General features: G+C 44.0%; 1 protein-coding gene across 1 annotated transcript in view; it reads right to left on the bottom strand.

The window, feature by feature from the left end:
* Nucleotides 1-13,856, bottom strand: part of LOC105451882 — a 38,756-nt gene that overhangs the window by 4,910 nt on the left and 19,990 nt on the right. Inside the window, exons 4-6 of the mRNA XM_011692596.1 lie at nucleotides 12,668-13,834; nucleotides 1,948-3,911; nucleotides 1,615-1,832 (exon numbers count right to left, since the gene is read on the bottom strand). Of these exons, the coding sequence (XP_011690898.1) occupies nucleotides 1,615-1,832; nucleotides 1,948-3,911; nucleotides 12,668-13,834 (3,349 nt within the window). The remainder of the gene's footprint in view (nucleotides 1-1,614; nucleotides 1,833-1,947; nucleotides 3,912-12,667; nucleotides 13,835-13,856) is intronic.

The raw sequence follows: 13,856 nt of genomic DNA, 5'->3' as shown, positions 1-13,856 counted from the left end.
TACGCTTGTGCAATTAGAATGAGATTGACCATCTCAATACTGAGATATAAGCAATTAAAAATTGCATTTTTTATACGTGTCGCCTATACAAAATTGATAAAACTGTCGCGTTTATTTTTGTAGGGCCTAAACTAGCATTGAGATTTTAATAAAAAACGAGTATGTGATGAAGGGATATGAAATGGATATTATGAATAAAATTCATAATTTTTTACCAGTTTGGAAAATAGAGTCTTTTGAAAAATATAATTTTCGATTTTTATTAACATATAGAGGCGAGTGAAGGAGGCGCCCGAGGCGGCCAGTCGAGCTGCGTTAGTCTGCGTCTGTCTGAATTAATTTTTTTCTGCGTGTGCGTGCGGTTTATGGATAGGCACAACCAAATGTTTTTTCTCACTGGCGGCAATGGGAATATCGCTACCGAGCGCGCGAAGAGACCTAACTTTTGGATGGTATTGTCGCGAGTGTACTATTTTAATTATGTTTATTTTGTTTTGGAAAATAATCGCGTTCAATCGTTAAAACAGACGACTTTAGGATCGCCTTAACAGTTTTAACATTCCAACAAAATATTTTGAGTCAACAAGAAATCATTTTCAGATCTGTTTTCAGCAAAATTTTTAGACCTTTCAAAATCGTTCTTTCCGAACGAATTTCTATGTATATGTGCAATCTACGATCGCGGATGAAAGTGACTGTCGCAACTTGCCAGACGCATATTGCATTATCCATTCATCAGGCATCAATTGCGCTCATCGATAACGACACTTTCGCTCTCGGGCATATATAAAATCGATGGCGGGAGAAAGTGGCCCACTCTGTTTCTCTCGCGCTGCGTTTTGTCGCGTAATCTAGTCGAACGAATTCTAAACGCGTTCGATAGTCTTGCTTTGGTAAAAAAAAAAAAAACGCTGTAGATACAGACACGGTAATAAGAGAGAAGTGTTCAGTTAATCAGAGAGCTCGCGTTTCCGGGAATCTCGACACATTAATTCGAGACAAGATTTTTCCGATTGATTTCCCACAAGAACAAGATCGGTGCGGATCGCTACGACGGATGCGCAGGTGGATCACGGACCTGCGAAAAGTCCGCGACCGTAACAAAACGGCATTCGTTCCTCGATTCGCGGGGATTACTCCTGGGAGGCCGGAACGCAGAACGGCACTTTGTTCGTGGATTTATAGTTCAGAGGCGAATCGAGCGAGTCCCGCGCGCGGAGCTCTCGCTGCAGTAAACCGAATCTCTCACGGTCGAAACTCGGCCGCACAGCCGAGTGGAAGATACGCTCTAGCGAGACGACTCCGGACCGTTATATCCTCTCTCCGGATCATCGAGCGCTATCTGCGAATCCGGCTGATAACAGCGGTACCTATGCGATTTAGGACGTCGCGTTAAGAACGAGTCTTAAGAAGCTCTCGTGGCACGATTTACGTGTCCGTTTATACGACTCGAACGGGACGTGAGATTGTAAGGACGCGAAATTAATAATGTGAGAACGGTGTAACCGTCGAGATACTAAAGTGTATCCGTTTTCCCGTATCGCTAGATATCGAACACATCAAAACTGCGTAGCGGTCTCGGTTCCCGATTATCAAAGTCTCTCTCAGACTCACCTGTCTGTTATTAGAGGGTCCAGCCGCTGCTCGCAGTCCTCGCACAGCTTCGTGGTCCCGGAAATCACCTGCGGCATCCCGCCGAGGAGGCTACCCGGGCCGGAGGAGACGTTGTTGCCCGTCGTCCTCCAGCGCCTCGCGACACAGCGAGTGCTGCTGGCTTGGCTGCTTTCAGACCCGACCCCGCTGTCGGTTCTCTCTATGTCGACCGTTCTCGACTGCGAAAGAACCATCGATTGGAATCCCACATTAAATAGCATGCATGCAGTTTACATTTCCGAAATCTCGAAAAGATTTCATTCGAATCGCCAATAGGTATAGCTTCAAACTCACCTTCAACGTCTCCGGTGAGCTCGTCAGGATAATGTTGCATTCCTCGCTGCTGTCGGACACGTTGGAGATCTGCGAACTCTTGGAACTGAGATCGCCCAGGCTGGTCTCCTTCTGCTCGTACAGAGCCTCCAGGTCTCCCTCGGCGTCGTCCTCCTCGTCCTCGTCCTCATCCTCGTCCTCCTCCGCGGGACGCGCGCGGTCCTTGGAATCCATCAAAAAGCTCAACAATTCGAACTTGGTGGAGATGTTATTCTCGTCCTCGGGCGACGTCGACATCTTCTTGAAGAAGTCCTCGGGACTCTTGGACAGATAGGTCTCGGCCAGATCCTCCGAGTTGGACTTCTTAAAAACCTCCTCGGACAAGTAGGGGCCGAGGAACTGGCCCGGCGTGACTTTCTTGTAATACTCGACGTCGCCGAAGTAGATTCTGTCCTTGATGTAATCCTCCGTGGGCGGCGGACTCAGGGGTAACGGCGGCGGCTCGTCGGGTATCTCCTCGTAGATCGGCTCCTTGATCACCTCGTATGGATTCTCTTCGAGGAAGAGATTCGTCGAGATGAAGTCGCCGTCCGAGTTCAGGCTGGACGAGCGCGAGTAGTTCGCTTCCAGAGTGGACTCGGAACTCTCGTACTCCTTGCTCTTCAGCAAGCTCTGCTTCAGGATCTTCAGGATGGCCTGGCCGCTGTCCTCGTCCAGGATCTCGCCGTTCTCGCGAGCCTTACGTAGGGAATCTTCGAGCAGCTTGGAGATCAGAGCCTCCTTGGACAAGTCGGACAATTTGGAGGAACTTTCGACGTCCTTGAACCGCGCCTTGGACTCCGGCCGCGCCGTTCTTTCGTGTTCCGACGTGTAAAATCTCGAAGACTGATTAGAATTGGAAGATTTAATCTCAACGCTCAGCCTCTTCTGTTTCTCGAAATTCGCCGCCGGCTGTTCCACGTGGTGGCGACACGGCGAGGAAGTGTCGTCGCCGGACGACTTTGGTGCCTCGCCGTTCATCTTCGGACCCGTCTCGCCGTTCTCGACAACGTGATCCTTCCCGATCTGTTTGGAACGCGAATCGTCGTTCCCCGACTCGACCACGATGTTCGATTTGTAATTCTGGAGTATCACCAGAGTGCGATTCTCCACGGAGTTCTGGACCTTCGGCGGATTCTCCGAGTTCACGGAGATCACCGTCGGATTGCACACGCTGTCTTCACCGCCGACGCTGATGGTCACCTTGTTGCCCGGTGCCGATTCCGCGTTTGCATTTTGATCGCCGTTGATCAGGATGGACGTTCGTCTGGCGCCTTTCTGACCGGAATCCGGACCGATCTGCAGCCGATGTACCAGCGGCGACGAGCGCGGGCTCACCGTGATCTTGCACACGTTGCTCTCGGGCGAGTTGATTTCGATCCTCGAGGATCCGTAGGAGCTCGTCGAGTTCCACGACGCCGTCGACGCTGAGGAGATCGTTCGCCGATGATCCCTGATGATCGAGTTGGCGGGACTCTCGTCCGGATCCGCGCGAGAATCGCCGATCTTGAAGCGATGCCGCTGCCTACCGGGCGGCGGAGACCAGCTCGTAGGTCTCATCATACGGAAATGCTCGTTGCTCGCGTCGGAAATATCGCTACGCGCGTCCGGCGACGGTTCAACCTCTTTTTCGGCATTATCGGCAATCTTCTCGGGAATCTCCTCGACGTTCTTCTCGATCTCGCGATCGGACTTCTTAAACTCACCGCCAGTTTCTTCCTCCGTCTCGCCTTCTCTTCTCGGCGAACTCTCTTCGTCGACGTCCTCGCGCGAAACTGCGCGCGTGGACGACGATGACGACGACATCGACGACGAGGATTCCTTAACCTTCTTGCTGAGACTGAGGCGCATCGTATCCGAGAACAGGACGTCACCCGCCGAGATATCCGGTTTATTGAACGACCGGTCGCTTTGACTCCGCGTCAAGAAGGCTTTTCTCGCGTTCTCTGCAGGCAACGATCGAGAAGGAATCAACCGATAATTAAAGGAAGTAGCGACGGTGTGGTGGAATTTTAATTCCACAATGCATGAATATATTTATATTTTAATGATTGTACACATGAAGCCCAACGTATGAAAAAGTAAAAGCTAGAAGTATTAAGTAGAATATATTTCCGTTCTCCTTTTCAAATGCTCGATTTGAAGAAAAATATCAGTCTATATATATTTCCTGTTACGAAACTCGGAAAGTATTTTAATAGCATAATTATTCCTAATTACAAAAACAAATTGCATACCACTCGGCTGCGAAAATCAGTCGTACAGTTACCACTTCCAGTGAAACATATAATTACATTATCTGACTGATCTCTTTAGCGTTTATCAACAAAATTTAAAATCGAACGAGTACGTGCTTCATGTTTATACTGTGTTAACAATTTTACAATTCTCGACATCGGACTACAAAGAAGTAAACAATCTGTGTCATTGAATTTTATGTTCGAGAATTCGATGGTTAATTTTTCTCTTCTGTCTACGTTTTGTATTGTAATAAAACATAGGCATTTCCGTTCCTTTTGTGCAAAGCGAGAATTTCCGTTTGGTTCACGGGTTTGGAGAACGTCCGCAACGCTAAAATTCCCCGGAAGGAAAACCGCAAACGAGAAGCATGAAACTGGAATTGGATACCCGTGAAAAGTACGCACGGTTGCGATTCGATACCAAAATTTACTCGGATGCTTGTCTGAGAAAGTTTACTTCTCGGCAGAGATTTATGGCGGAATCGCTTCATAATAATGTATAACTGCATTCGCAAAAGGAAAGTACATTCAACTTATTCTTTCTGGTAAAACAATCCACATTATACATCAGCATAAAAAGCAAGAAAATTCCAATTAAGTTAACGTGGTAATATGTGTGTACTCTTAGCAATTCAAAATTTATTTTAATGTTAAATGTATTGTTTCTTATTACAAGTGTGCGGATTAGTATTTGAAAGATATTATACCTGCATATTTTTATTTTGCAAAATAAAAATCTTCCACCTTGTTTTGAAAACCTTGTAACGAAATTAAAAAAGATCGAATTTATTTATTATTAAATATTATTCAAGCAAGAATATCTTTTTCAACATATCTCGTCTAAGTTCGACGTCGTTTGTTACATCAATTTCAACGCAAAGTTAATGCAAAACCATCGTCGGAGACTTCTTTCGATACGAGTCTCTAACGATCGGTGAAAGTGCGCCGATTTTGGACGGTTCACGAGCAAACGAGCGCGGAATTTCTCGTCGCGAGAAAATTCAACGGTTTTTCCACGGCTGCTCCACTTTATGCGCCCGGCAGGAATTTCTGAGACGCGTGCGATTATCCGGCTGCAAAAGCGATTGCGCAAATCGCCGATCCGCCTCGTTTATGGCTTTATGACTTGGATCAATTTCACACACGTAAAAGAAAAGATGAGCTACCGCCGTTGCAAGGTTTTGCTTTAAAAGTAAACTAAGTTGCATTGTGCCGCAACAGCTGATGAGTCTTCTTTGTCCGGATTTAACCATGTTGATCATCAGCATGGCATCAAATTTAAAACAGTACAAGATGTTCTATAAAATGCTTTCAAAAATATAAATAAATGTGCAGCCTATCTCATTTTTAGTTTATCATATTTTTTCGAATTTCATATAATAATATTTTAAATATATAATTATAAAACTAATATAACAAATTAAAAGCCTAAAATTTTTGAAACTAAGATCTGAAATCTAATATTAATAGAGTCTAAAGGTCCATCTACATCTACAATTATGAGAGTAGTAAATCGTAAGTCGTAAGAAATTGACTAATCACAGTCGAATATGAGAAGAATAATCGACTGTGATTGGTCAAGGTTTACGACTTATTACTCTCATTGTAAATGGATCTTAAAATAATCGCATGATATATATTTGGAATTCCTTAGTTCAAAGACATTACCTTTTTTCGCTACTGAAAGACGCGAAAAAAGGTATAATGTTTGCGCGCATTTTTCGCCCTGAGTTTCAACCAATTATCCGGCAAATAAGGCGATCGCAAAAAGATCGCGCATTTACATCACGCGTAGGAAATGTAAACAATGAGCCAAGAAAAAAGTCCGAAGTGGCGAACAAAGAGAGAGAGAGAGAGAGAGAGAGAGAGAGAGAGAGAGAGAGAGAGAGAGAAAGGTCTGAGAGGTGATCCACGCTTAAAAGAACATCGTTCTGAAACATTCTAGGCAACGAGCTCTACCACGAAAAGAAAAGCACGAGATGAACGATGAACGACCGGGTTCCTCGTTCGCGCGAGGATTTACGCCACCGCGTGCAAAACGAACGAAGAAGATCGCTGATGATGTACGGACCGTGAATCGCCGCGGCGCGGTGTGAAAAAGGGCTTATCAAGCCGCACCAGCCGTGCGCCGCCGCCGGCCTCGTCGTCGCGTCGGCGCGAACGAGTGAAAACGTGAGAGATCTCTAAAAAGCACATAATTACATGGTTCTGGACCATGCGCGCGCGGATCAAGGGAACGAACCCGATGATTTATGAGGCCCGTGGGTAAACAACGCGGCGCGAAAGAGCCAAGGTTCCCCCACGAGCTGCACGATTAGGTGCATCCATTACAGGCGCAGCACGTGCTTATGCATGATCGACAGTATCTCTGAAATCCATCCAGTAAGTTCATCGGAAAAATCTTTTTCGCGTATTCATTTTGCTTCTTTACATATAATTTTTTCTTTTTCTTTTTTTTTTGTCACTCGAATATATTGCACATCATGGAAGCTTGTACACAGATACCTATATATTCGTATTAATCCAATTGCGATATGCAGAACGTATGTTATAAAATTAGATTTCGTCTCGTTTTTTCATTTCACTCTTATTAAGATTTCTAATTAATAATTCTGATATATTAAGAAGATCGTGTCCGAGATTGTGTTCGAATCGTCAATTGATACTAACGAAACAGCGAATAAGAAAAAAACTTTTAATTTGCATACATTCAAATATGGTCCGAATAGCGCAACAGGCTCGCCTCAATTTAATTACGAGAAGATTGCGCTGCAGTTATTAATTTTCAAAGTGGAAAGAGCGTGGCGAAAGCAATCCCGTGTAAATCATCGTCATTGTGTTGTTACATTACTACTGAATTACCGTACGCGCAATACAGAACGTGAAACTGAACGAAAATAATCCGCGATATGCATCGCGGGCGTTGCATGAGGATCGCTTATCCGTCGCAGGTGCGCGGGGAGAGGAGAAACGAGCGTAAAAAGGTTCTTGCTTGGGAAAAGAAATCGGCGTTTAGATTTTATAATTCGAACGCGCCTGAGCTTAGAAAGTAGACTGGAAGTAACTAATTAAACGCGCGCGTGAAGGAAGAACAGAGATGGATTGTGCAAAGCAATGAATGGAGATATTCTTTAGAATCCACTGAGAGTGTGTTATACGCACCGAATATTAAAATCTATCCTTAACAAAGGGATATTAAAGCCGATATTATCATTTAAAATTGCTAGTCCTCTTCCGTAATTTGAAATTTTTTAAATTCTTTTAAAATAAATAAAAATGTTTAAAATTTAATTTTAAATTATCTCCAAAATTTTAAAATTAATATAAGAACAATATATAAATATTTTTAAATAATAATATAATAATATAAATGATAATATAAATATTTTCGAAAAGAGTTTATATCTCAAGTAACTCAAATCTAACTGTAATTGTTGTGACATAATAAATTATTACTTTCCAAAGAGGTGCATTTAATGACTTTCTTCGTAAGATAAATGACTTGTATATTAGTATGGATAGCGACAAATAACAAAGCGGATGTAACGAGAGTGCGAAAGGGAGGGGAGACCCCGGGTTCGTCGCGCCTGCAAGGCGTCTCGGTCGCTCGCTCGCTCGCCGGCAGTTATCTAACGTGTTGTCGCACAGTGCATTTACACCGGAAACACGATCACCGGAAGTCATCGTAGGCGATCTGTTTTATTCTCCGTTACACGTACCCTGCCACGTAGAACAAAGATCGGACCAAAGCGTAAAATGCGAAAAAAAAATTTCGAAAGACAATTTTACAACGTCGTTGTAAAATGTGCAAATCAAGTTTCATTTTTATTTCTTTATGACAGACTAAATTACGTAATATTTGAGACGAAAGTCGCGTTATATAAATTTCCTAATTAAGAATTCAACCTGCAAGGGTTGATTGTCAGAGGAAACCAGACTGCGAAAATAGCCGTAATTCATTACGTGTACTCCACTTGCATATACCTGCAAGTGGAGTCGCCTTTTTGCGCTTCAATTCTCCGAACGTTGCCCATAAGTTACTCGACGATACCGTAGGGTAAAAAGGAAACATTTAGTTGATCGGGATCAACGACGCTTATACAGCCAACATTGGTGGCGCAACGGGGCTTTAGTCTCATTCCAAAGGCACTGAATGACTCTCGACGTCTCTTACGAGAGAAACTGTCAGCCAACGCTCGACGCGAACTTCACTGCCGTGCTCGATTATTGAGGCATAACTGCTGAGCTACATGTTAACTCGCCTCGATCAGTCGACGTATCGCGTCAGCAAATATACATCAGATGGGCCAAAAAGTGCATCGGCTGCACCGAGCATTACGCACGTGGTATCGTACAATTACCGTGTCGCGCCACAACACGCGCAATACACTCTGCCGCCGCACCACCACCATTACCGTGGACTGTGTGTTAATAGCATTGAACGTGACTTATGACGGCGGCCGCCGAAGATCGCGCGCGGAATATCAATTAATCGCAATACTAATTAATATGACGTACGTAAAGGGTCGTTAACGCAACGCTCGTTCTATTAATAGAACGGATTCGCGTAACTTTCATCTTTTTTCCCCCCCTTCCCCGGTCTCGAGACCGGCGCTCAAACGAGCCGCGTACAAATCGGTCGGCGCGGCACATTTCAGCACTCCGACGTTACTGCCAATCATCCGAGTTAATTCGCACGACTCTTTTTCCCGTCACGTCTTATCTCGTGTCCGCGTGTGCAGACTCAATTTGCGCGGCTCTACATTCTCGAATCCGCTCGTCACGTCGTAAAACGTCAGACCTGGTTCCGAAGGCCCTTTTCGAGAAGGATCGAATAAGGATCTAATTACGCGAAATAGCGACGTGGAAAATCAACGGAAACTCGCGCGAAAATTAAGTCATTAGAAATGCAAGTGATAGATAACAAATTTAAAAAAAGATCAAATGAAATGAAGTGTGCCAATAAGAGCCAAACGCAGTAGTTAAAGCGTAAGAAAATTTCTTTATTAATAAAAAAGAGATTATTTCTTTTCTATATACACTTTCTATTTTATTCGATTTTATTTTTCGACCATTTTAGTTTACATTTTAGTTTTATCATAATTTATTCGTTTTAATCACTGACTACATTAGATTTGATTTTATTTTTCGACCGTTTTAGTTTTACATATCATAACTTATTCGGTTTTAATCATTGACTATTAAAGCTTTGACGTGACAATGGTCAGTAGAAGACTTCCTTGAATAAGATTTAGCGGACGCTACTTTCGCATACTTCTCATATTATCGGACTCGTTGCTGGGTTTAGACCTTTCTGCAGCTTAAAATTATCAAACATGTAATATTTCTATGTAATATTTCTTCGCACTGAAGAGGAAACCAAAAAGTCGAAACGTTTGCGATCTCTCTTTTTTATTAATAAAGAAATTTTCTTACGCTTTAATTACTGCGTTTGGCTCTTATTCGCACACTTCATTTCATTTGATTTGTTATCTCAGAGTCTTTAAAATTAAATTAATTGTTTAAAAAAAGAATAAATATTCTAATCGCTTTTCACACTTCCAATTACAGCGCTAAATCCAATTATCTGAATTTTTTTATTGAAACAGAATATCGCATTCATAATTTTTATATAATATCGCACACATAATTTTTATATAATAAAATTACATGTATTTTGAAAGGAGTGAAAGAAATTGCCGATAGAAATGTAGCGTGATAGCAAACTTTTTAAAAAAATCTTAGATAATTGGGAAACGAATAGATTTTCTGATCGCTTTTCACAATTAAAGCTTCGTCTAATTATCTGAATTTTTCTTTCTGTTTAAACAAACATCGCGCTCGATATAATCTCTTCAATAAGAAAACAACGTGTATCTTGAAGTAGCGAAAGAAATCGCCGATGGAAATTATTTCATACTTCAGTCGGAAGCCACTAGACTTTCACAAAATTATATTTTCAATCGTGGCGCGCGCGAACTTCCGCGGCTCCGCATATCGCGGTAGTCTCGCAAACCGGCGCTACGTGATGCACTTTATTATCGGAAGCACGTGCGAGCGTCCCTCGATACGATCAGCGAGATTGTGCTTACATCAATCGTAAATACGCGTATCTCTTTCTTTCCTCAAAAAAAAAAAAAAATGGACGGGATCAAGCCGGATCGTCACAGCGATCGAATTAGTATGTAACTATTCCTCTTCCTCCTCCTCTTCCTCTCTCGACGAGGCGTTTACGATACGCCGGCGGGACGCCACGGAGACGTGCCGATAAATATGTACACGTCGTTCCGTATAAGGCGGACGACCGCCGCTCGCATTGTCCCCGATCGTTTCGTATCTTTCCCACGCGTCCACTTTCGCGGCCTCTCCCTCTCTCTCTCTCTCTCTCTTTCATCACGAATGCACGGGAAACGCGAGCCCGCAGCATGATAATGCCTCTGTGGAGTATCGTTCGCTTCGAGATAAATACGCAACAATACCCTTTGTTAAAATAATTTAAAAGGTATCTTTGACTAAAAATTATAAACATTTAATTTAACGTCCGCGTTCAAGAAAGTTCAGATTCACAGAGAGATAGTTTTGCATCACCATTACGATAGAAGATCGTTTTTTCTGTAGAAAAACAGCCGCTTGCCGGCTACGACGAACGAACGAAAAATATACTAACGTAAATACGACCGATTTAGCAAATGTTCGCGTGTTGTGACTCTTAAAGAGGATATCCTTTTGTGCATTCTAAGGAGAGAGGCAGCAAGCTTTCATTTTAATATGTAATACTGCTGCCAGTCAGAATGTATCCATCTTTGGAGTAAGTAGCCAGGATAATTTGTCAGCCTGATATGCCAGCCAGCCCTGACCTTATACACTTTCGAATGCTCCAGACACAGCTCGCGTGGCTCCTTTAGGCCATTTTTGAAGAGCCAGCCAAACAGCCCGAGGATAAGACTCAGGGACGTCAGGATCTGCTAACCTTTCTCCTCTTGTCATCGGCAAAGCCGATCTTAAGGACGGTTACTCGCAGACTGCAGTTGCGCCTTCCAGCCAGAATTAATTCGCTTTCGTGTTAACTTGCCAAACCTTGCGCACCTTTATAAACATCTATACGGTCATTTGTGTAACGGAAACGATTATCTACACGAGAAGAAGAAGAAGAAGAAGAACTTCCGCATTCATATTTTCACCCGTATTTCCCGTATTTAAAAGAAATCGCGTCGTCGGTATCGCGAATCGCAGCGAATTTACCGAGCTTTAATTAAAATCCTCGAGAAAACTATATACACCGTTAGGAGGAACGTGCGCGAGCCGTTATCCTTGGACGCGTAACTTTTTTTCGAAAGTTCAGGGATAGCCCGATAAATCGTGTCAACCACAACGGCCCATTAATCACGCGTATTAGCATAATGGTCGGGGGAGAGGAGGCTTAGTGATCGACGATGATAACACGATAAGCCGGTGCAAGATTATCGATCCGCGATGGACCGAGATCCCTGTCAGCGATACGAAACAGCCAGTGCTTTTAGGCCGCTAATTTCCGCATGTGAGATTAATCCCTGGACGACTATAAGCGCACCGTCCTCGGGGCGAACTGGTCCCGTCAACGATCGTAAACTCGACCGGTTATAGTTATCACCGCAGAGAAATTGATCATTAATTTACGTCTATGTTATTAATAGCCACTAATTCGGCTCTGAGATAACAGTTATTACGAAAATCTCACACTAATATTTTGAGAAATGGATCGTACGCCCGGGAACATCACCGTGAAACGTTAAACGCTAATATCGTCTTGCGTATATACTATCAGAAGATTACGGTTAATACGTGAAAATAAATAAAGAACGGTTGTATCAACCGTGACGAAGCATAATCGGAGAAATTATACGTATTTGAATCATCTGATCTTGTGCGTGAAACAAGTAATTCACAAAAATTATGAATACATAGATAAATTCTCCATCGTGTGTCAGATAAGTATATGAAAAAAAAATTCCCAATCAAAAGATAAAAGCGAAAGAGAACAAAAAGTCAAGGTTTATGTTGCCTCTTTTTTAAAACGTTAAATTTGAATTTAAAAAAACAAAAACGTGCTTTCCATTCTAGAAATAAAATTTTGTTTGGCTCGTAAAAAGTTTCTATTATGGAATCGTAAATAGAATTCATAACGTACGTGTAGTAAGTACTTGACAAAAACGCAAAATTTTGACGTACGTTATGAATTCTATATTTACGATTCCATAATAGGAACTTTTTACAGACCAAACGAAATGTTATTCCTAGAATGGAAAGCACGTTTGTTTTTTTTTTTTTTTTCAAATCTAATGCAATACATGATATGCTAATTCATAAGTAAAAAAGCGACAGAATTAATGAAAATTTGTTAGCCTAGGCTCTACTAAGATGCCGTTAATAGATTGATTATGCATGCGACTGATTTCATATAATAGCTCAGAGAAGAATCTTACCTTCGGACTTTAGGATCAAATCCTTCTCGTCCACGGCGATGCACGGCAGACGGTCCTTCAGCTCCTCGATCTCGATCTCCAGCTCGGTCTCATCCTCGGGCCTGACGGTTCTCTCGTCAGACAATCTCCTCTCCTCCGGCAATATCCTCCCCTGCTCCCTGGGAACGTCGATCTTCGAGCAGGATAGTGAGTTGTTGAGTGAGGATCGCGGCTCGTTGCCGATCTTGTCTTGCTTCTTGAACGCGTTGAAACGATCGTACTTCTTGGACGGAACAAACTTGTCTATCTTGATCCTGTCGGGACCAGGCGGCGCGAGTTTCTTCACTTCCGGCACGATCCTCGGCTCCTTGTACCTGACCCTGTCCACCTTTGGGTCCCTGATATTTGGGATTGTGATGAAGTTGTGTTTCTCCTGTTGCTCCTGCGGCACGATTGGCGCCTCCTCCTCCTTTCTTTTACACTCGGGGCTGTTGTCCCGCTGCTCCTTGCCGCAACTGGCGATTCTGCCGATCCTGCTCCACGAGAGTCGTGTCGCCTCGGACGGTTTCTCAGGCGCGAATATCACGTTATCAACGTTGAAGAGCACGTTCTTCCTCTTGCTCTCGATCACGCGGCCGCGCTTCAGGATGCTCTTCAGTGTCTGCCGGGCCTCCTTCAATCGCCTCGGCGGTCTCTTTGGCGATACCTTCGGTATCGGGATCCTCGTGACCGGCGGTGGCACGTCGTCATCGTCGTCCGATATCTCTCTAGGCCTCTCGTTAAACACCCTGATCCGTTGACCTCCGATCGCCGCTACGGCACTCCTATTCGGTATCCTCTCGATCGACTTCACTTTCGACGGATCGAACAGGCTGGACGATCGCGTTCTAAGATCGTCCTTCTCCAGCGCGTTGTCCGACAGATCGTCGCTCAGATCGTCCTCGTCCTTCTGCTTCTTCAGTAACAGATACGGATTCACGTCGCACTCGAGGATGCTCTTCCGCGAGTCCGCGGTAATTGACGTTGCTGTCCCGTTTTTCCAGTCGTCCTGGCTGGTCCTCCTCTGATTTACCTCCCTCGTCGGCTTCTTCGAGACGCGAGTCAGCCTGGCGGACGTCGTCGCGGTGGAATGAGTTCGCGAGTGACTCTCCGGAGTCTCGTCCAGCATCCACTCGTCCGAGGACGCGCCGCCGCCACCGCCGCCGCCGCC

This window comes from Wasmannia auropunctata, unplaced genomic scaffold (genome assembly GCF_000956235.1).
Source record: "Wasmannia auropunctata unplaced genomic scaffold, wasmannia.A_1.0 LD336041.1, whole genome shotgun sequence".
NCBI lineage: Eukaryota > Metazoa > Arthropoda > Insecta > Hymenoptera > Formicidae > Wasmannia > Wasmannia auropunctata.
The sequence above is the reverse complement of the archived record's forward strand: the minus strand, read 5'-3'. Positions and strand labels throughout refer to the sequence as shown.